This window comes from Schistocerca gregaria, chromosome 2, assembly GCF_023897955.1.
Source record: "Schistocerca gregaria isolate iqSchGreg1 chromosome 2, iqSchGreg1.2, whole genome shotgun sequence".
NCBI classification, from domain to species: Eukaryota; Metazoa; Arthropoda; class Insecta; order Orthoptera; family Acrididae; genus Schistocerca; species Schistocerca gregaria.
In genome coordinates this window covers 353,732,565-353,754,364 of record NC_064921.1, presented here as the reverse complement: position 1 = coordinate 353,754,364, position 21,800 = coordinate 353,732,565, and the positions used below count along the sequence as shown (strand labels likewise).

Sequence of the window (21,800 nt, the reverse complement as noted above, 5' to 3'; positions counted from 1 at the left end):
AAATCAACACCAGTAATTGGCTGGGAAACATCTGCAAGAAGAAATGGCCATGTAAATCTGCACTGAAAGCCTATTTCAAGGTTCTGTAGTTTTTACCATATCTGTGTATTAAAGAAGCATTTACGGCATAAAGTTGCTTTTTCATAATACTTTGGTGGTCTAATATTTTTGCCAGCACTATGGAAATGTCTGGCCAGAATCAACCAAATATTGAAGATATGTTTTGCTAATCATTATGAACAAGTGAAGAGATGATTCTGCCTTCTCAATCTGTGATGCTACAGCTCTTCACTCTGTGCCTTGCCAAGTGGTTAGCATAGTAGTTTTCCTCATGACCATTAGTTGGCTGTTGAGAAATAAACTAACATTGCAGTCTGCACTTTGTCGCATTGTTTTTGAATGTATAATGATACGAGCACCTGGAGTGTTTCTGTGCATTATGCATGATTTCAATCTGCTTCCTGAATCTGTGTCATTAGTTTTGCAAGCTGTCTTTCCAGGTGCGAAAGTTCGTCATCTTGAGATGAAGACAAACTAGTTTCTGTACTATATACAAACTAACTTGGCATTGTAATCTCTACGATTTTGTCAGCTATAGAAACGATTGCCTCGAGATTTACATCTCGACTAGTTGATAGTATAGAATATGCATTAGTTGGTAAGTCGTTGAAGAAATATGGTTCATAGAAAATAACCAGTCCCTTGCATTCTGGCAAGAACACACATCTCTCTGAACAAAGTAGATGGCTTTTTCTGTCCTAGTTCTACATTGGGTAGCAATTTTTTAACTTCATGTGACTCTGATTGTTCATATTCTAAGGTAAAGCTTGTTTCTAAGTCTGTACATGGGGAAGCTTATGATGATTTGTACATTGACATTTGAAATTAGCTCAGCAACTTCAGTAGCAAGCAGTTCCAAAATGTAGTTATACTTTTCTCTTTGTTGCTAATATTTGCACTAATAAATTGGAACTACACTTGCAAAAACCGTATATTTTTATCTTCTTCACCAGAAAGGTGGTATTTTCACTGCCACACACAATATTTATATACCAGTGTCGTTCGGTGGTGAATTTGCCACAAGAAAATGTATTTAAATAGCTGCAGTAAAGTTGAAATAATGATTGAGTTGATTCTTGTGTACTCATGATCATGCCAGGCTAATTATTTATTTAGCATCACACAAAGGAAGCTTCCCTGAGTGCATTTACATATATTTTTTAATACCAGTCACAGTGGAAACGTTAAACAGGTAACTTTCACAGAGTTACATTTCACTGTGTCGATTACAGTCACACCAGAAAATCTTGAACAAAATTTCCCACTAATAGAGATAGGAATTTGTGTAGCCATAAAAACGCCCAAAAACAATAAAGCAAGTGGTGAAGATTTCATTACAGCAGAACTATTGAAACGGTTAGAATTGAAGATTATAAGCATAAAAACGAGTACAAACAAAAGTCAACAGTTACAGAGGAGTGTCACTTCTACCAGTGACATACAAAATACTGCCATACATTCTACTGAACTGAACTGAAGAACTTTATACAAAAGCCCTGGGAGAATACCAAGATGGTTTTCAAAACTGAAGATTATACACAGAACATATTTCACTTAAAATCAGTAATTTGCCACAGAATGTGATCCTGAAAACCTGTAATATTATCATTTTTTGATTGAAAAAGTTATTCGATTTGGTAGACAGAGAAACAATAGATAAAATCTTGGAGAATTTGGTGTTAAAGGAAAATTAGCAAACTTAACTCTAAATTTATGCCAAATATATCCCAGGCATTTGAAGCAACTACTGCTGTTGGAGAAGGGGGTGACTTATTAACTTTACTGTTTAACTACTTTAAAAATTCTAAGAATCTGGAATTTGGAACTAAAAATTCACAAAATGGAACCAATAATTCTGAGAAGAAAAGCAAATGGAATGAAACTAAAATGCATGTCTTTTGCGAATGTTTTTGCAATACTATCAGAAAATCTGGTAGAAACAGTTAATACTCAAATAAATCTTTTGGAAAAAGTAGCAAATGGAACTGGCCTGTAAATTTAACCTGGAAAATAAAAAACAAAATTCATTACTAATATGAAACATACACCAAAATACACACAAAAACAAATAATTAAAATAGAGTGAGTTAATAAATTCAATCATGTAAGAGAAACTTTACAGTAGATTAGAATAGGAAAATTTGCAACTGATGTTAGAGTTAATAAAATAGAAAGAGCATATGGTGTAACAATAATTGCAAGTCTAAAGAGCAAAACACTGCTTCACAGTTGTATGGCTAGAATGTTAATATACATGTGAATGCTAACAGTGAACTACAAACAGGATGGAACAAAAGTACTTGAAAGGCAGATTATTAGAAAAATAATGAGTGCAATAGAAAAAACAGATGAGAAGTAATAAGGAGATCTACAAAGATATAGAGAAAATATCAGAAGTAATGTCAAAGTGAAGATTAATCTTCTTTGGACACCATATTGAATGAATGGTAACAAGCTAATAAAACAAATATCCCTGTATCTTTGAAAAAAGAAATTGGCAGTAGCATGGATTACAGAAAGAAGAAAATAACTAGAAAGAAATAACATTAAAGATTTGGAAGTACCAGAAAAAAATCTTCATAGACTACAACACTAAATTTAGAAGGCATGAAAAGCAGAAGAAAAAAGAAATCAAGAATCACATGGACAGAAGGAAGTAAAAGACAACATGGTGAGCTGATGGAGGAATAGTGAAAAGGTAGTAAACAGCAAAGAAAGGAGAGGAAGTTGTAACATGATCCTAGTATTGTTTTGTGTCATTGTCTCTTCCTGAATTTTGTCTTGAGATTTACCAACCAATGCACTATCATGACTGTATACAAAGAGTCACAAATCATCAGTACCGTGGTTAATGAAGAAAATGTACCTTGGTGCCTGTAAAACTTCTTTGGCCCAGTAGTCACCAGAAAAGAAACTTGTATTATTTCTATTATTATGATAAAATATGTAGTAATAATAAATTCCACCAAAGATTACCAAAGGTGATTACTCAATCTACACAACAAAAGCTGCAGGAACTATGAGGTTTTCTTATGTGGTTATACTACTGAATCATGACAAGGAGAGAGTACAACAGACGATACATCAATTTCAGTGTGCGTTAAAGCATTGTTTGGCGATCACTAACTATTGTAAAATGGTTGAAGGCACTAGGACCCAGTTTTGAAAACATGTATTTATTCAGAATGCATGTGGTTCGTATCAGTGCTGCTTCCTGAATTTTTTTATTGACCGTGCATTTGATGGTAAATATCCTAATAGTATACAAAAACACACAAATCTTCAGTACCATGCTTAATTAATGAAATGTACTTTGAATGTATTTTGGTGCATGAAAAAATTCTTTTGCCCAATACTCACCAGAAAAGAAATTTGTACTCTGTCTGTGTAAACACACAGTTCATAATTAGTGAACGTTAGAAGACTGTCTCAATGATAATATGAAACAATATGCATTATCATTATCCATTACCACATACTGTTCTTACCTATATTGTGATATTATCCTGTAATTATTGCACAAAGTAGAGGTACTCTACAATTTTATGAAATATGTTTAATTATCCAATTTCTGGTGGAAAGGGGGGGGGGGGGGGGGGGAGGGAGGCTGCAGGAGGGAATGGAAGCAAAGGTATTTGAACATACAAAGACCTTGCTTGGTAAACAATTGCTCTAAATGCTGGGTTAATTCTCCTATTGAAAGTAGTAAGCTGCTCAAACAATTTACCTCGATTTTTTTCAAAAACTAAGGCCTAGTGGCATGAACCCTGTATGGATATATTTATAGAGAGTAAACTGCTTAACTTTTGTACCCAAAGGGGATTGCGTTTCTGGAATGAGTTATTGGGTTAGACATTATGCTGCATGAAGTGGCATTCTGCAGCATTGACTGACAGTCTAAATATGGTGACTTATGTCTCCCAGTGCACCATTCATTCTGCATAGCCAGTGACAGTCGGGTCTTGGCACCTGGAAACTGTGGCCATGTGTGTGAGAGTTCTGTTTGGGTGACTCTGTATGTGGTTTCTACTTCTGAAGGTGGGCTTTGTCTGAAAACTTAAATTTTTCTAGCATTCATTTCATTGTGCCTCACTATGACTCGGCACCACCTATCTCCATGTGGTGAGTAGCAAGCCATGCTTTCTATATTGTTGTGACACTTAAACATTTGTATGGTGACTGATCAGGGCCATAAAAGCTAAGAGGTTCCACTAATTTTGTTAACAACATCTGTACAGGTATCAGGTCTTTGAATCAGATATTTACTATGAGAAGATTTATGTGTCATCAGTTTTTGATTTTCTTCTACTTCCAATTATATCTTGTGAATGATGAGTTTTGCTATCGCATATCATGAGGCTTTTGTTATGACATATACAATCATCAACAGTCTTGCAGAAAAAACTTGGATGCAGCCACTAATATTGTTCTGTATTTGCTTAAGGGTACATTGGTACAAATTAACTACTCCAGAGAAGCCTATAAAATTTAAAACGAGTGGAGAATAAATTACCTGCTGAGTACTTTTCTTTTCTGTGGTGTCAGTAGCTGCGGACAGTTGCGGTGAGGCTGAAGAAACGTGTGGCGGAGCTTACAGCCCACCTGACTCAGCTGGAAGCTGAACGCAATAAACTGTTAACTGATAAACAAGAACTTCAAGCGTGTGTCACACAGATGTCGGCACAAGCAAAACATCTTCAGGTAATTTTAATTGTAATATTTCACTGAATGTAAGAATACCCTACTACTGTTCCATAGTACATTCTTTTACTCACCATAGCTGTGTTCCTGCTAAAGTGGGCGGTCACTTCCATCGTCATCTTTAGCACCCGTCCTTTACACACATTTACTTGTCACACTTGGTTTGTGTATGCCACAAATTTTGTGATGAATGTCAGCACCTGTGAAATTTTTGCCACCAAAAGCCTGTTACACAACATATTTCACATTTGATGGCTTTTCTGGTTGCAGCACTATTGCAGTGGCAACCGTAGTGCTGGAAGGGAGTACCCAAACGGCTCGCATAGTGAAGCAGCTCTTTGAAGTAATTTGTGTTGAAGTGTGTGGCATGTTTGGCAACTGTATGGTCGAGTTTGTGGCTTGCCACAGCTGGGTGGGGGCCACCCATGCACGTAGACAGTTGGTCACTTGTCATGCCTACATAGAATGCTGTACAATAATTGCAGCACACCTGATATAAAATATAGCTGCTTTCACACGTGACTCTGCCTTTTATTGTGAAATGTCTGTGTGTGACTGAACTGTGTTAGGAGGTGGTGAGTGAGTGTATGGGACAGGCTTTGCACCTGGGTTGATCACAAGAGATGGGTTGACCACAAGTGAATGACCCTTGGAATGCAGGACCCTTTAAGTTGGGTGGACAGCAGAGCACTACTACGGGTAATAAGGGTACGATTTTGGGTAAGTTACCTCTCATCTCACGGCATGATGAGAGGTATTAGAGCCTTAGTGAAGGATGTGACTGAGCTTTTCAAGGCCAGGATGATACTGAATGATCAAGGACCACTTGTCAGTATCTGGTTAACAAGCTTACTGGTGTCAGAGTAGGAGATGGCAAGGAAGACCTGTTTGTGGATGAGCTTGTTTTACAGTATTTTGAAATGGGGCAGACAGTGACATGGATATGATACTCAAATTCGGATGGCAATCATTAAAACAAAGGCGTTTTTCACTGTAGCAGGACCTTGTCACAAAATTTTGATCACCAACTTTCTCCTCCAAATGAAGAAATATTTTGTTGGCACCCACCTACATAGGGAGAAATGATCATTGTAATAAAATAAGAGAAATCTGAGCTCATACAGAAAGGTTTAAGAGTTTGTTTTTTTCCACACACCGTTCAAGTGAAACAGTAGAGAAATAGCTTGAAAGTGGTTTGATAAACCCTGTGCCAGGCAGTTAATAGTGAAATGTAGATGAAGATGTAGCTGGGTAACTTACTGTCTGTCAGTAAAGACTTTGATAAGGTTGTTGTTATATTACTAAACCTGCTTTCTGCTTAGAGTTGGCACATTCCACTAGTCACCATGTATCCGTGTTGTCACTTCTCATCTACATAATTGCAGAGTATTTTTTTTTTTTTTTTTTTAAAAGGCCAAGCTGCTTCACTTTTGGCCACGAAATGCCTGATGATTGCCATTCATTTCTGGAAGCTGTGTTTTGTTTTTTTACTTGTCGCGAATACAACCTTCACTCATATCGTACTTTCTTCCTGCTAAGTGGTTTCCAATGTTCTCACTTCTTCAATAAAACATTTTCTTTAGCTGTGCACAAGCAATAATGACAGGTTGTAACCATAATTAACAACTTAACATGTGGTTAATATATCACTTCTGTTGGGCTGCTGACGCATTACAGACTAAGGTGAGAGCAACTCTGTTGTGTAATGTATTGTGTATTGTTGGAGGCAGAGCAGTACCAGCCTTATTACAATGAATATGCGCACCCCTTTACAATTAATATGTGCAGCCCAGTTTTTCGTCCTTAAATTCAGGAAATAATATGCATGAATTATTTGCATATGTATGGTATTTCTATGGGAAATGCAGTTGATACTTGTAAAAGATTTTATAACTGTAAAACAGATGCAGTCCGTACCGTTGCTGGTTGCTTTCCATAACATAGTTTAGTATATGTTTCTTTGGCTGCCTGGTAAGCAGAAATGTTATATCAGTGTTTATTTCTATATTGTTTCATTTTTGGTGATCATAAAATTGTACTCTTGTCAGTGTAAATTCTGCCAATTGTTTTCCATCTTCTCCACATGCTCAACCCTCAATTTGGTATTCGTTTACTATTCAGACTATTGGTTCTTTAATAATATTTGTCTAAATTACAACTGGAATATAAGTTGATTACTAAAAACAGAGCGAAAGAAAAAAAATGAAATAGCCAGTTTATGCAAAATGTGATGCAAACAAGTAGTCAAAAGTGCTGTTGTTACTTGCGTGTGTCAGTGCACATTGTGTCTTCTGTTTTTTAAGTTATGAGAAAACTATCCCTCATAATTCATACATTATATATGTAGTATCAGGGCATAAGATGGTCTGAAGAGGTTCTACTTCTGTGGTGGTATATAATGACTTGGTCTTTTGTATTGATTAAAGTGGAGGAATTAATTGTCGTTCACTGTGTGATCGAAAGTATCCAGACACCTGGCTGAAAATGACTTACAAGTTCATGGCGCCCTCCATCAGTAATGCTGGAATTGGATAAAGTGTTGCCCCCCTCCCTTAGCCTTGATGACAGCTTCCACTCTCGCAGGCATACGTTCAGTCAGGTGCTAGAGGGTTTCTTGGGGAATGGCAGCCCATTCTTCACGTAGTGCTGCACAGAGGAGAGATATCGATGTCTGTCGGTGAGGCCTGGCAAGAAGTCGGTGTTCTAAAACATCCCAAAAGCATCGTAAAGGACTCAGGTCAGGACTCTGTGCAGGCCAGTCCATTACAGGGATGTTATTGTCGTGTAACCACTCTGCCTCAGGCCGTGTATTACGAACAGGTGCTTGATCGTGTTGAAAGAAGCAGTCTCCATCCCTGAATTGCTCTTCTACAGTGGGAAACAAGAAGGTGCTTAAAACTGAAGTGTAGGCCTGTCTGTGATAGTGCCATGCAGAACTACAAGTGGTGCAAGCCCCTTCCATGAAAAACACGACCACACCATAATACCACTGCCTCCGAATGTTACTGTTGGCACTACACACCGTGGCAGATGATGATCACTGGGCATTCGCCAAAACCACCCCCTGCCATCGGACGCCACATTGTGTACCATGATTTCTGACTCCATACGACATTTTTCCACTGATCAGTCGTCCAATGTTAAACTCCTTACACCAAGCAAGGCATTGTTTGCCATTTACCGTCGTGATGTGTGTTTTATGAGCCGCTGCTCGAGCATGAAATCCACATTTTTCTCACCTCCTGCCTAACCTTCATGAAGTGGATCCTGATGCAGTTCAGAATTCCTGTGTGATGGTCTGGATAGATGTCTGCCTATTACACATTATGACCCTCTTTAACTGTTGGCAGTATCTGTCGGTCAACAGACGAGGTTGACCTGTACGCTTTTGTGCTGTATGTGTCCCTTCACATTTCCACTTGACTATCACATTGGAAACAGTGGATCTAGGGATGTTTAGGAGTGTGGAAATCTTGCATACGGACATATGACACAAGAGACACCCAGTAACCTGACAATGTTCGAAGTCCAGAAGTTCTGCGGAGTGCCCCATTCTGCTCTCTCACAAGGTCGCTGATATGGAGTAACTGGCAGGCACCTAATATGAAAAGCGCATGTTTTTGGGTGTGTCCGGATGCTTTTGATCACATAGTGTGTCATAATGAGAGAAGTATAAACTCAGTGCTAACTTTGTCAGAATAAAAGTATGAGGACCGTTTAGCAAGTAAAGCAACACATCTTTTTTCTGAAAACAGGATGGTTTTATTTGGAATTCCAATACACCCTCTTAGTCCCCACTCCTTTGGCTACAAAACCCTATTTTTCAACATAATCTCCATTCAATGTGACAGCCTTATGCCATCTTACTGGAAGTGCCAGTATGCTGCATGGTACCACTCTACTGGTCGATGTCAGAGATGACGTTTTGCTGCTTCAGTAACCTCCCCATCATTCTTGTACTGCTTTCCGCAATGTGTGTCCTTGATTGGGCCAAACAGATGGAAGTCAGAAGGTGCAAGATCTGGGCTATAGGGTGGATGAGGAAGAAGAGCCCAAAGGAATTTGCGTTGTCATGGGGAAGGAGAATCTCATTTGTATTTTTGTGACAAAAAACATGCTGAACTCATTGTTTCACTGAAGTCATTGCTTCAATTTCCTGAAGGTAGCACAATATACATCTGGTTTCATCATAGCACCATAAGGGATAATATCAAACAGAATAATCTCTTCAGAGTTTCAAGAGACTGTCACCATGACTGGCTGAAGCTGGTGCAACTATGAACTTCTTATTTGGAGGAGAGGTGGTATGGTACTACTCCATGAAGTGCTGTTTTGTTTCTGGTTCAAAATGATGAACCCATGTTTCATCACCTGTGATGATGTTAAGAAAGAAAGAAAGTTGTGATCAGCCTCATAATGTGCAAGCAATCCTGCACAGATGGTCCTTCATTGCTCTTTGTGATCTCAGGTTTGACTGCAAACAATCCAGTAGTTACACACCTTGAGTACCACAACTGGTTGACGAGTGTATTAGTACTACCAAAGAGACATCCAGTAGTGCAGTCAGGTGTTTTATTGTGCTCCACTGAATGAGAGTCTGTGCACATTCCAACATTGCAGGAGTCACAGTTGTGTGTGGCTGGCACGCATAAGATCAGACAGCTTTACGTACACTGGACTCTTGATTCAGGAGGACAATGGTTTAAACCCACGTCCAGCAATACTGATTTAGGTTTTCCGTGATTTCCCTAAATAGCTTCATGTAAATTTCAGGATGGTTCCTTTGAAAGGGATTTCCTTCCTGATCTTTCCCTAATCTGATGCGACCGATTACCTTGCTGTTTGCTCTCCTCCTCCAAACCAACCAACCAACAGCCTTAGGTGACCTTGTTGCAATGATGACAAACACCTCACCTAATGACTCACAATGCTCGCCCGACAACTTGTCTTGCTTTTGTTCTTTGCCAGGTATCCATGGACATTCTGCAAGCACCTACGAATATCGACGAAGCTCTGCCAAAAGAAACTCACTGACAGTTCCCTGACTGGAACACACTCCTGTTACAGACACCATTTTGAGGGCTATGTACAGCACTACCATTTATCAGAACTTCATAAAACTATAGGGGCTGAAGCGGGAATATTCCACCGTGTTGCACAATAAAATCTGTTGCAGTACTTGTTGAATGCCCTCTATTAATTACTATTCCCTACACCCCCTCCAATTGAGAGATGGAATGTTCTTATTTGAAAATAAGAACATTCAACTACCATAGAGCCGATAGATACATTTAAAAATCAAGACTAGTGCTCTTACCTTTCAGAATCTCATGTTCCTCCTTTTAGGGTAAAAAAGAGAAAATGGTTGGTCAACAGGTCCTCTTGAGTTATGAGCGATCCACCTTACCTGTGGAGGAAAGGAAGCAAAAATCTAGTTAAAAGCATAACCTGTAGTCCGAAGTGAACACTGCTATCATCAATTTGAAGCTGGAGTAAGATAGTACGATATAAAGATGGAATAGAAGAAAATGTCAAATAGGGAAGTTAAAAAGAGAAAAAAAGGAAGAAACTAAGACATAGAAAAGTAAATACTTAAGTCACCAATAAAAGAAGGAAAGAAGGAACAAATATTCAAAACTGTTTCATTTCACTGTATGAGATTCCCAGACCACCAGTCCTATCCCTGAGTTCATACCACTGTAAAGCTTGTCCCATGCACTCAACCACTACCACTTATTCCACACTTACCACCAACAGAACATGCAACAGAAAAGACTGAACTACTCCCAGGACTACCCATGCCATTTTCCAGCTTACATGTGTTTATGGTGTAGCTTTTTGATAAGAATGGCCAAAATCAAACTGGAATCACATATGTACGTAACAGACAAACTTACTGAGGTGCTGAGGAAGCTCTACTCTATGAGAAGAAGTCAGACTGCTTGCTACACTACATCATTACAACAATAAGGTCATGTCAGTCATTTTTGTTAGTAAAGCTTCTTTTCTTTGCAGACTCTTCAACAGGAGTACGACAAGTTACAAGACACACTAGAGCAACAGAAAGCTGAAATGAGCAAAGCTAAGAAGAATCAAGACACTGCTCTGGCAGACTTAGAAAAGCTAAGGAAACATCTAGAACAGTGTCTTGAGGAAAAACTAAATGTGGAGAAACTTCTAGATTCCTGTAGTAGTGAAAAGTTGACCCTGGAACGAACATGGAAGGAACAAACTAATCAACTGAAAAATTTGAGAAAGGAGGTAGAGTTACAGAATAATAGTTACAGGTGAGAAATAAAATTTATGTAACTGTCATTAAATGACTACTTTGTTGATTACTAATGTAGTAAAAAAGGAATTTATACTAAGTATGAAATTTTAAATCGTTTATTTTCTATGAGAACAGTTTCACTCACAGTTGTCTCATGATATAAATTGTTAAACCACTGGTCTGTAGAAGCACATTCTTTATCAGAAAACTGGCTGTAAATCTATGAGCCCTACTACTGTTGTAATAAAATGTAGATTTTGAAGGATCTCGCTGCATTCACACACTGCCCAAGGTGATGTAAAGATCCCACAAGTTTGCAGTGATGCACTGTAAAGTTTGTTTGTCCAGTTTATGTTGACCATTGGCCAGAGGAGAGGTAGAAAAGAAGAAGGTACACAGTCTATTATGTTTGTAAAAAGTTTTCGTGGTACGCCACCTAAATCTTGGACGGTCATACAGAAAACTCTGTTTGTAGCAGCACACATCCATAGTGATGGAGCCCTTAGGGCAATTGAAATAAGAGATCACCGCAATTTCAAACAATCGAAAATCCAGGATAGAATGTAACAATATTATGAGAAGGAAAGTTGCTACTCCCCATACAGCGGTGATGCTTAGTTGCAGGTAGGTAGTGTGGTTTCTGTTGCCTGAGACTGCAATTGTATGTGTGAGTTGCGCGCTCACGTGTGTGTGTGTGGGGGGGGGGGGGGGGGGGGGGGTCCATCCATCCGCCCGCCCACAAGCGTGCACGCGTGTATGTGTGTCTAGTGTTGGCCTTAATGGCCGTAAGCTTTAATTGTTAGTCTTTTTGTTGTACCTATCTTCGACTCAGCATCTCCACTATATGGTGAGATCACTGTAATTTGTATGATCTGTTTGATAGTCTTGTTAGCCAAATACTTGACTCCTGAACATAAGATCGATTGAGAAAAGAGGTGTACAATCCAAAATCATAACAGTGCACAGTGGATCTCACATAGCTACTTTAAAAAGTGCAGTAAAAAAATCCTAGCATCATTAATTATTCTTGAAAATTTTTATGCAGTGGTTTCCAAAATATAAGTAAATATTTTTCAGTCAGTTCCAAAATATAAGAAGTAAATATTTTCATTTTTGGCTCCAGTTTTTTTTTTAATTTTCAATGGTTGAGCTACATAACTTCAACCTAGGCTAATAACAGAATCTGAAACTAAGATATTACACCATACAAGGGTGGTAATGATATACATTGTCATGAAGCAAACATCCTTTTGGGCAGCTTTTGCAACAGTTCTTCACGGCATCTTGTAACATCATCAGGTGATTTCGATAGCATAAGCTATCATGCTTTAGTTTGATGTGTCAGGGAGACTTATAACAGGATAAGCTTTAAGTCATGATGGAAGATTCATAATGGCTTCACAATATTTTTACATTGTAGCTATCATCATCATTGAGCATTAATGACATATCAAAATAACTAGTGATCTGTTCAGTTATTAACTTGTTGTGGGTTCTTTAGATTACGTTTTTGCTAACATCACTCTGTGATAGGTTTGCTTTTCATTGTTTTGTGTAAAATTTGTGTTCCCTGTTGGGACTATTTTCATTGAAACTGAGAAATGGGACCAGTGGTTACACCATAAATATATAAAAAACGTAAGATCCGTGATGGACTGTTTCTTCAGAAAGAAATCCCCAAATTCTTCCACTTTCTGTGACCAATCTGAGCTGCTTTTGAATCTTCAATGACCTTATTGTCTATGAGAAATTAAACACCTATCTTCTTTCCTTTATTTTTGATGAAGATACTGAGACTTATAGTCCAAATCCAATATGTTTGTGATCAGTGGATAACAGGGCCAAATCCAGCATTGCCTTAAATATTGCTGCGTAACATTGCTGTATTAGCAGTATTCCAAGAATGAGCTCAACAAGGTGACATATGATTGTGGTCCAGTAGTTGAATATGACTTCTAAATAATAGCAATCCTAGATACTTTTGATCTACATATGCTATGACCATTTGTTGGCTTCCAGGATGCTTCCAGTAGTCATAAAAAACATTATAAGAATTACTGACAGATAAAAGAATCAGTAAATGCATTAAGGACAGGTTGCAGTAGTGTTTCATTGCTATAGTTCTAAAAATTTGCAAAGCAGTCGAGGCATCTTGAATAAAATAATAACTGGTTTTTGTTGCTGTTTAAGATATGCTTTACTGTGGGACAAAACCTGTTATCTGAGATGCCTTTTGTGGTTTTGAAGAGAGAAATTTCAGTGAATAATATTTTCACCTTGCTTTCAGAGAAAAAGAAATAACAGTGTCTCAGTTACAAGAACAACTGAACAAACTCCAACAGAAGTTGTCAGAGGAAGAAACAAATCACCAAGCAACAAAGGAAGCTCTTGAAATGAGTATGCAGGAGTGTAAGAAGAACTCATTGTTAACATTGGAGATGGATGATTATGAGGTAATCCATCAGCAATTAATATTTTCTGTACAACTTTCCTGGATCAAATTTATGGCAGTTTTTGAAAAGATGGAAGAGACAGTGATAACAAAATTGCTGCGTAGTTAATTGAGTTAAATTTTATGTGTAGTTGCAGATAAAGAGTTTCATCTTGTCCTAAAAAGAGGCATTTTTGGGTAGAGCTGGTTTTCGGGAGAAAGCAGATAGGCAATTAACAGATGAAATATATGTTTCTTTGACTGATGGCAACCGATATAAGATAAAGAACTGAATTAATAAAACATTAAGATTATAGCTCAGAGAAGTATCAACAAGCTAATAATTGGACTTGGTTGCTTCATTGTAATGCTTCACCAGTAAAAGAATCTCTTGGACTTATGGATGCCTTACAACTGTTTACAACTGAAAATCCATTTTGCCCATCAAAATAGTAAAATATGCACATCAGTTTACCTTGGAAACCCTCAGAATTAATTTTCCATTGTATTTTTCAGAATACAGAATAGGACCAGACTTGAAGGCTGAAATAGCTAAACTTGAAGGCTGAAATAGCTAGACTTGAAGGCTGAAATAGCTAGACTTGAAGGCTGAAATAGCTAGCTGGACTTGAAGGCTGAAATAGCTGTATCTAAAAACAGAAATGGGAGGAGAAATTGTTACTGCATATTTGTGCCACAGGCTATAAAACAGTACAAAGGAAATGTCATGACCCTAGTGAAACATATTACTGATTGCTAATGTATTGGTCACTCAGCCTTCACCGAAAGATAAGCAATAATCCATTTTGTCTACATACTTCTCATGTGTCAGCACCTCTTTAATTTGTCAAATGTGATCTGTTCCCATACATATTATATTCTGTTGTTGATTTTCTATCAACACAAAATCAAGATAAAATATATTAGTATGAGGGTCATCAGGAAAGTAAATAACATTTTGACCTGTGACTGCTCCTCTGCCCTCACCATGACGACCCCCACTACCATAGTCCATGCGGACGGAAGAGTGTTCATGATGAAGATCGCTTGGGCTGGCCCTGAGTGGTGACTGATGGACTCCCAGCAAGGATTGAAACAAAAATCATTCAGTTGCAAACATACAGTTTGTAAGCTCCTCCCTCTTATCCTCTCATTGGATAAAAGACTTGTCCTTAACCTAATGTGCAGTATGCAGAGGGGGCAGGCACATGAACTTGAACTGGAGGTAGGACCTTGTTCTGCTATGTTAGGAAAGGTTTCGAATGAACACAATTTAACAAAGAAGTCATCAAGTACAGAAAAAATGATATATTTACTATAACGGTTCCATCCGATTGTCATAAAATATTCATCGTTACAGTTATTAATGGCTTTAAAGATCATGTGCCATTAACATACTGAGAACTCTACATGTATTAAAAAATCATATTGGAACATTCTTCATGATAAATGCACCAGACCAGTGTGACCTGTTACCTTTGCAGACAACCTCCCAGGCATATGTACAAAACTCTCTCTCTCTCTCTCTCTCTCTCTCTCTCTCTCTCTCTCTCTCTCTCTCTCTTTTGCATACTTCAACACAGCAGTTGCTACATGCTGGTACTCACGGCCTCAGGCCTTTTGTTGCAAACATAAACAAATAGTAATGTGTTCCTAAAGTTACATGACAGTATGTGATTTAGAAAAGCAATCAAAATTTTACACATATATCTACATTATGCATCAAACTGACATAAAATGAAACATAGCTTCCCATTTCATAAATATAGATTATACTCTTTTTACTTTGTACCCAGTCACAATTAAATTTCATTATGACTTAGAACTTTATGCAGTACCACTACAATCATAGCATATATAACAAAAAGCAGATCTCTGCTCAAATAAATAAGCAACACTAGTTATTAATAGATCATGATATTTTGCTTTACTTGCTGATATAAAACCGCCTGTCTTTCTCCATTTGTTAATATCCAGGACTTTCTTTAATATATCATACCACTGTAGATTTTAGTATGGTTTAAGAGCAATTTCTTGTCAGCACAGACCACCTGTCTGGTAACCCACTCGTGACATTGCTTTTAGCACCCTAGGGAGGCTACATTTCATTCTTCTGCCCCTGTAAAGAGTGGGACTCTTATATGTAAAATCTATATTTATGTGTATTAATATGCACTAATTGAGACTAATATCCAGTTATTCTGTATTTTCTTGGCTGCAAATGCTTCCACACACTTTTAGAATATGACGACACACTTTATGAATAATTTCATATGGAATCCTTAGTGAATTACATAGCAAAAGCAATTTCATTCGAAACAGTCTTACCTGCCAAAATTTGTGCCTGAGCACAAGTGCTTATTTGGAAAATTCTTTAAATTTTGTACAAGAACTCAAATTTTGCAGTGGCAGAATCACACATCTTAAGACAAGTTGCTGCTTTTGGCCCTCTCACTGCCTGTTATTGTTCATGAGCTAAGTTAGAAGTTGAGTTTCATCTGCTGCAGTTTAGTTAAGTTTATCCTCTTTCCTCAAAAATGTAATCATAACTACCTCACACCATTCTATCCACTACTCTTTAATCATGTTGGGTAGGTTGATATTTGTCACTGTTTCCTTTGAACATTTTTCATCTCATTACTATATCGTGCTGTGGAATTTCTATATGAACAAAGTTACATTTCAGATACACATTAACTATGTGTTTGAAAACATGTGTTTGTGACGATTATTTCCAATGTGTAAGATCCAAACGAATACAGCAACTGGTGAATTGATCAGCTGATGCTTTAGGGTTTCATTGTATAGTGTGGCCAAGGAGAGTGCGTCTTGGTAGTAAGGGTAGCACTGCATCAAACTGTGCTGTGAGGAAGCTATTTGTATATACAATGCAAATATCCTTCTTCATGCCGGTATAGTTCTAATTGTTCTCCATAACCAACCTTACGTATTGCACGTATTTAGTTTAAAAAATTCACAATTCTCTCTCCTAGCACACACTTTGCTTGATCTAGCTACATAACTCATTTTATGTACTTTCCATTGTAATCTCTTTATGAATCAAGCGCCGGTAGACAGGCACAATAAATAAAACACACAAACACACACACAGAATTTCTAGCTTTCGCAACCGAACTTCTTCAGGAAAGAGGGAAGGAAAGGGAAAGATGAAAGGATGTGGGTTTTAAGGGAGAGGGTTGCTTCTTCAGGATTGAGGGAAGGAGAGGGAAAGACGAAAGGATGTGGGTTTTAAGGGAGAGGGTAAGGAGTCATTCCAATCCCGGGAGCGGAAAGACTTTCCTTAGGGGGAAAAAAGGACAGGTGTACACTCGCACACACACACACACACACACACACACACACACACACACACACACACACACACACACACATATCCATCCGCACATACACAGACACTTTCCGCTCCCGGTATTGGAATGACTCCTTACCTTCTCCCTTAAAACCCATATCCTTTAGTCTTTCCCTCTCCTTCCCTCTTTCCTGACGAAGCAACGGTTTGTTGCGAAAGCTTGAATTTTGTGTGTATGTTTGTGTGTCTATCGACCTGCCAGCGCTTTTGCTTGGTAAGTCACATCATCTTTATATATATAGAAAGAAACCTCCACAAGGGAAAAATATACCGTCGGTTGCGAAAGCTAGAAATTCTGTGTGTGTGTTTGTGTGTTTTATTTATTGTGCCTGTCTACCGGCACTTTCCTGCTTGGTAAGTCTTGGAATCTTTGTTTTTAATATATTTTTCCCATGTGGAAGTTTGTTTCTATATATATAAAGATGATGTGACTTACCAAGCAAAAGCGCTGGCAGGTCGATAGACACTTAAACATACACACAAAATTCAAGCTTTCGCAACAAACCGTTGCTTCGTCAGGAAAGAGGGAAGGAGAGGGAGAGACGAAAGGATGTGGGTTTTAAGGGAGAGGGTTGCTTCTTCAGGATTGAGGGAAGGAGAGGGAAAGACGAAAGGATGTGGGTTTTAAGGGAGAGGGTAAGGAGTCATTCCAATCCCGGGAGCGGAAAGACTTACCTTAGGGGGAAAAAAGGATATGTATACACTTGCGCGCGCGCGCCCACACACACACACACATACACACACACACACACACACACACACACACACACACACACACACACACACAAGCAGACATTTGTAAAGGCAAAGAGTTTGGGCAGAGATGTCAGTCGAGGTGGAAGTACAGAGGCAAAGAAGTTGTTGAAAGGCAGGTGAGGTATGAGTGGTGGCAACTTGAAATTAGCGGAGGTTGAGGCCTGGCGGATATCGAGAAGAGAGGATACACTGAAGGGCAAGTTCCCATCTCCGGAGTTCTGACAGGTTGGTGTTAGTGGGAAGTATCCAGATAACTCGGGCGGTGTAACCTCTTAGTTCATCCCTATGAAATTCCCAAACCACCTTCCCAACCCTCTGGCTCCTACCCTTGTAACTGCCCCCGGTGTAAAACCTGCCCCATGCACCCTCCCACCACCACCTACTCCAGTCCTGTAACCCGGAAGGTGTACACGATCAAAGGCAGAGCCACGTGTGAAAGCACCCATGTGATTTACCAACTGACCTGCCTACACTGTGAAGCTTTCTATGTGGGAATGACCAGCAATAAATTGTCCATTCGCATCAATGGACACAGGCAGACAGTGTTTGTTGGTAATGAGGATCACCCTGTGGCTAAACAGGCCTTGGTGCACGGCCAGCACATCTTGGCACAGTGTTACATCGTCCCAGTTATCAGGATACTTCCCACTAACACCAACCTGTCAGAACTTCGGAGATGGGAACTTGCCCTTCAGTATATCCTCTCTTCTCGATATCCGCCAGGCCTCTACCTCCGCTAATTTCAAGTTGCCGCCACTCATACCTCACCTGTCTTTCAACAACTTCTTTGCCTCTGTACTTCCGCCTCAACTGACATCTCTGCCCAAACTCTTTGCCTTTACAAATGTCTACTTGTGTCTGTGTGTGTGCGGATGGATAGGTGTGTGTGTGTGTGTGTGTGTGTGTGTGTGTGTGTGTGTGTGTGTGTGTGTGTGTGTGTGCGCGCGCGCAAGTGTATACCTATCCTTCCCCCCCCCCCCCCCCCCCCTAAGGTAAGTCTTTCCGCTCCAGGGATTGGAATGACTCCTTACCCTCTCCCTTAAAACCCGTATTGTTTCATCTTTCCCTCTCCTTCCCTCTTTCCTGACGAAGCAACCGCCGGTTGCGAAAGCTCGAATTTTGTGTGAATGTTTGTGTTTGTTTGTGTGTCTATCGACCTGCCAGCGCTTTTGTTTGTTAAGTCAGATCATCTTTTTAGATATACCGTATTTACTCGAATCTAAGTCGCACCTGAAAAATGAGACTTGAAATTCAAGGGGAGAGAAAAATCATAGGCTGCATCTCCAAATCGAAACAAAGTTTGCCCATTGTAATATGTGACACAATTTAGATCGAATGAATGACAATACAGCTACAGTAGTTTGGTTAGAGTCGTAAGCTTAGCAGTTACGCTTTATCGGGTAGCCATTGTTATGCATCAGGCACTCCATCTGTATTTATACGGGTACCCTTCCTTTTCTACGTGCTTCGTCTGGTTTGAATTGATTGCTTATTTTTCTTTGATCTGATAAGCGCAGTTTTCTTTGCTATAGGTGTTTACGTCACTCTAAGCTGAAAATGCATTACTGTACTGTGTCATGCATAGTTTGTCGCATTCTGATAGTGCGTGTTTACGGCCTGTGGCTGCTCGCGACATGGCTTGCTTTTGTGCGTGCTACAATTAAAAAACAAAAAAAAGAGAGAGGAATCGTCTCATTAGCGAAACAATGGCAAGAAACTGCTATTTGTTGTTGTCTTACACTGCTGCTTTCTTTGATAATGATCGACAAGAACCAAATAATAGACTGCGTATGATAGAAGATGTTCTGAACGAGAGTTTAGCGAAAATTTTTCTCCGTTTGAAAATCTGTGCAGGCGCCTCTTTAGTACATTATATTCTACACAAAAATTAGAGTCATCTTACATTTAAAAATCTAGTCAATTGCCATGCTTCATTTCTGACTGCATCACTATTAAGCATAACAATAATATGAATATAAACATGCCATGATATGTATATTCTTCCGCGTTTGCTGTTGTCTCACTCTAGTTTCGTAGTTTATTAGGCAGACAGAATTTAAATCAGATAGCAGCAAACATGAAACAATACATGGCAAAATGTTTATATGCGTATTCCTCTTATGGTGACGAGAATACTGCATGTGATTCACAATTTATAAAAGTTCCTATTAGCAACCATCTCTTCTCACAGATAGGAAAAAATTCAGAACGTAGAGTTGGCCATATTGACAAACATCCCAAACAGTCTTGCCAGTCGGATTTTCGTAGTACATTGAAATGCTGCTACATTCAGAGATGAACAATACGGAATTTGTATTTGCTTCGTTGGATGATATATGAAAATGCAGTGGTCGAAACTCGGGGCGCAGAAAATAGCTCGTCTTCCACTTCCTTTTTTTTTTAAATTTATTTACTACGCACAGGTTTTGGCGCCAGTATTTATCTTTGTGCCTACAAAGCATGCCTGTGTAGCGCTACATATAATCGACGGCAGAAGTAAGTTGTGGCGGCACCCACCAACTTTTTTCAGAACTTCCACTTGCTTTGCACTCGATTCTATGCATCAGGTGGTTTTTTGGATTACAAAAACCGGGAAAAAAGTTTGGCTTAGATTCGAGTAAATACGGTATATATTAAATATTTTCTTATATTTTATTTATTTCTTTTTTGACTTTCCTTTGGTCGTGGCTAATGGTCAAAATCAAATGTCAAGCCAAACAGTTTCTTAATTAATTGTATTCAACCAGTTCTGCTTGTCCTGCTTGATAATTGAGAAATAAATACGATCCAGTCAAAAGGTTGGATCATATTTATTTCAGACAGTGGGCATAAGATAGCTGGTACACTGATAAGACTAAGTCTCAGTGTTACAATGTATATATTGAAAAGTAGTTAGTAAAAACATAACATTTTTTTGTGAAATCTTTCTTATATTCACTCTTGTTTGTATTTTCCAGCACCATTGGAGGTGGGTAAATAATATCCTCTTGTGTCGGTTTTGGGATAACTTTAAAAGTTTCTTGATTCAAAAAACATCACCAACTCCCATATGTTTTGGTTTATTTTATTTTATACCTCAAATGCTACCAGTTTTGACAACTCACTATTGCCATCTTCAGGCTATTATCGTATTAACAATCTTATTGAATGGTGCCATAAAATTGGAATCTTAAATCCAATTCTTATGCAACAGATTTCTGTGAATGGGTGACACTGACTGAGCCTACATACAGTCTTCGAAGCATGGTCAAAGATCATGTGGGGCCTGAAGATGGCAATAGTGAGTTGCCGAAAATGGTAGCATTTGAGATATAAAGTGAAATAAACCAAAATATATGGCTGTTTGGTGAAGTTTTTTTGAATCAATAAATATGTACCAGCCAATGTCCCACAAGCCATAATGGAACGACAGTCCTCATTCTTGTGATAATTCTGTCAGAATTGTGACACTTTTTTAATGTATTTTGTTGTGTTTATCTATTTTTTTACCTCCATACAATTTAACCAGTAGTAATACATGTGAATGATGTAACTAACCAAGTTATATAATTACACTTGCAGAAAAGACTGTCCCAGTTGACACAACAACTGGAAAAAGAAAAGGCACGTGTTTCAGAGCTAGAGAGTCATTTGAACACACAGAGAGAAATTGAACAAGGGCTTCATCAGCAGATAAATTTGTTGGAACAACGTGTCACAGCAGAAGAGACACGCAACAAAGAAGCCAAGGTTTGTTTTTGTCCTTTCGTTGCAGTTACAGCTAGATAACTTACCCTAGATAAATTGAAGCACAAAATTTGGAATGTACTGCAATTAAAATTTTGTTGTTGTTCTGGTCTTCAGTCCAGAGACTGATCTGATGCTATCCTGTGCAAGCTTCTTCACCTCCAAGTAAATACTGCAACCTACATCCTTATAAATTTGCATAGTCTATTCATCTCTTGATCTCCCTCTATGATTGTTACCCTCCATGCTGCCCTCCAATACTAAATTAGATAGCCCTTAATGCCTCAGAAAATGTCCTGCCAACCGATCCCTTCTTCTAGTTAAATTGTGCCACAAATTTCTCTTCTCCCCAATTCTGTTCAGCACCTCCTCATTAGTTATGCAATCTACCCATCCGATTCTTCTGTAGCACCACATTTTGAAAGCTTCTATTCTCTTCTTGTCTAAACTATTTATTGTCCATGTTTCACTTCCATACATGGCTA

The 21,800-nt window shown here is 38.6% G+C and overlaps 1 protein-coding gene across 1 annotated transcript in view; it reads left to right on the top strand.

Annotated features, from left to right (window-relative positions):
* LOC126337044 (GRIP and coiled-coil domain-containing protein 2-like) overlaps positions 1 to 21,800 on the top strand; it is a 252,037-nt gene that overhangs the window by 131,227 nt on the left and 99,010 nt on the right. The window contains exons 10-13 of the mRNA XM_050001367.1: positions 4,609 to 4,761; positions 10,777 to 11,048; positions 13,320 to 13,485; positions 21,151 to 21,318. Coding sequence (XP_049857324.1) covers positions 4,609 to 4,761; positions 10,777 to 11,048; positions 13,320 to 13,485; positions 21,151 to 21,318 — 759 coding nt within the window. The remainder of the gene's footprint in view (positions 1 to 4,608; positions 4,762 to 10,776; positions 11,049 to 13,319; positions 13,486 to 21,150; positions 21,319 to 21,800) is intronic.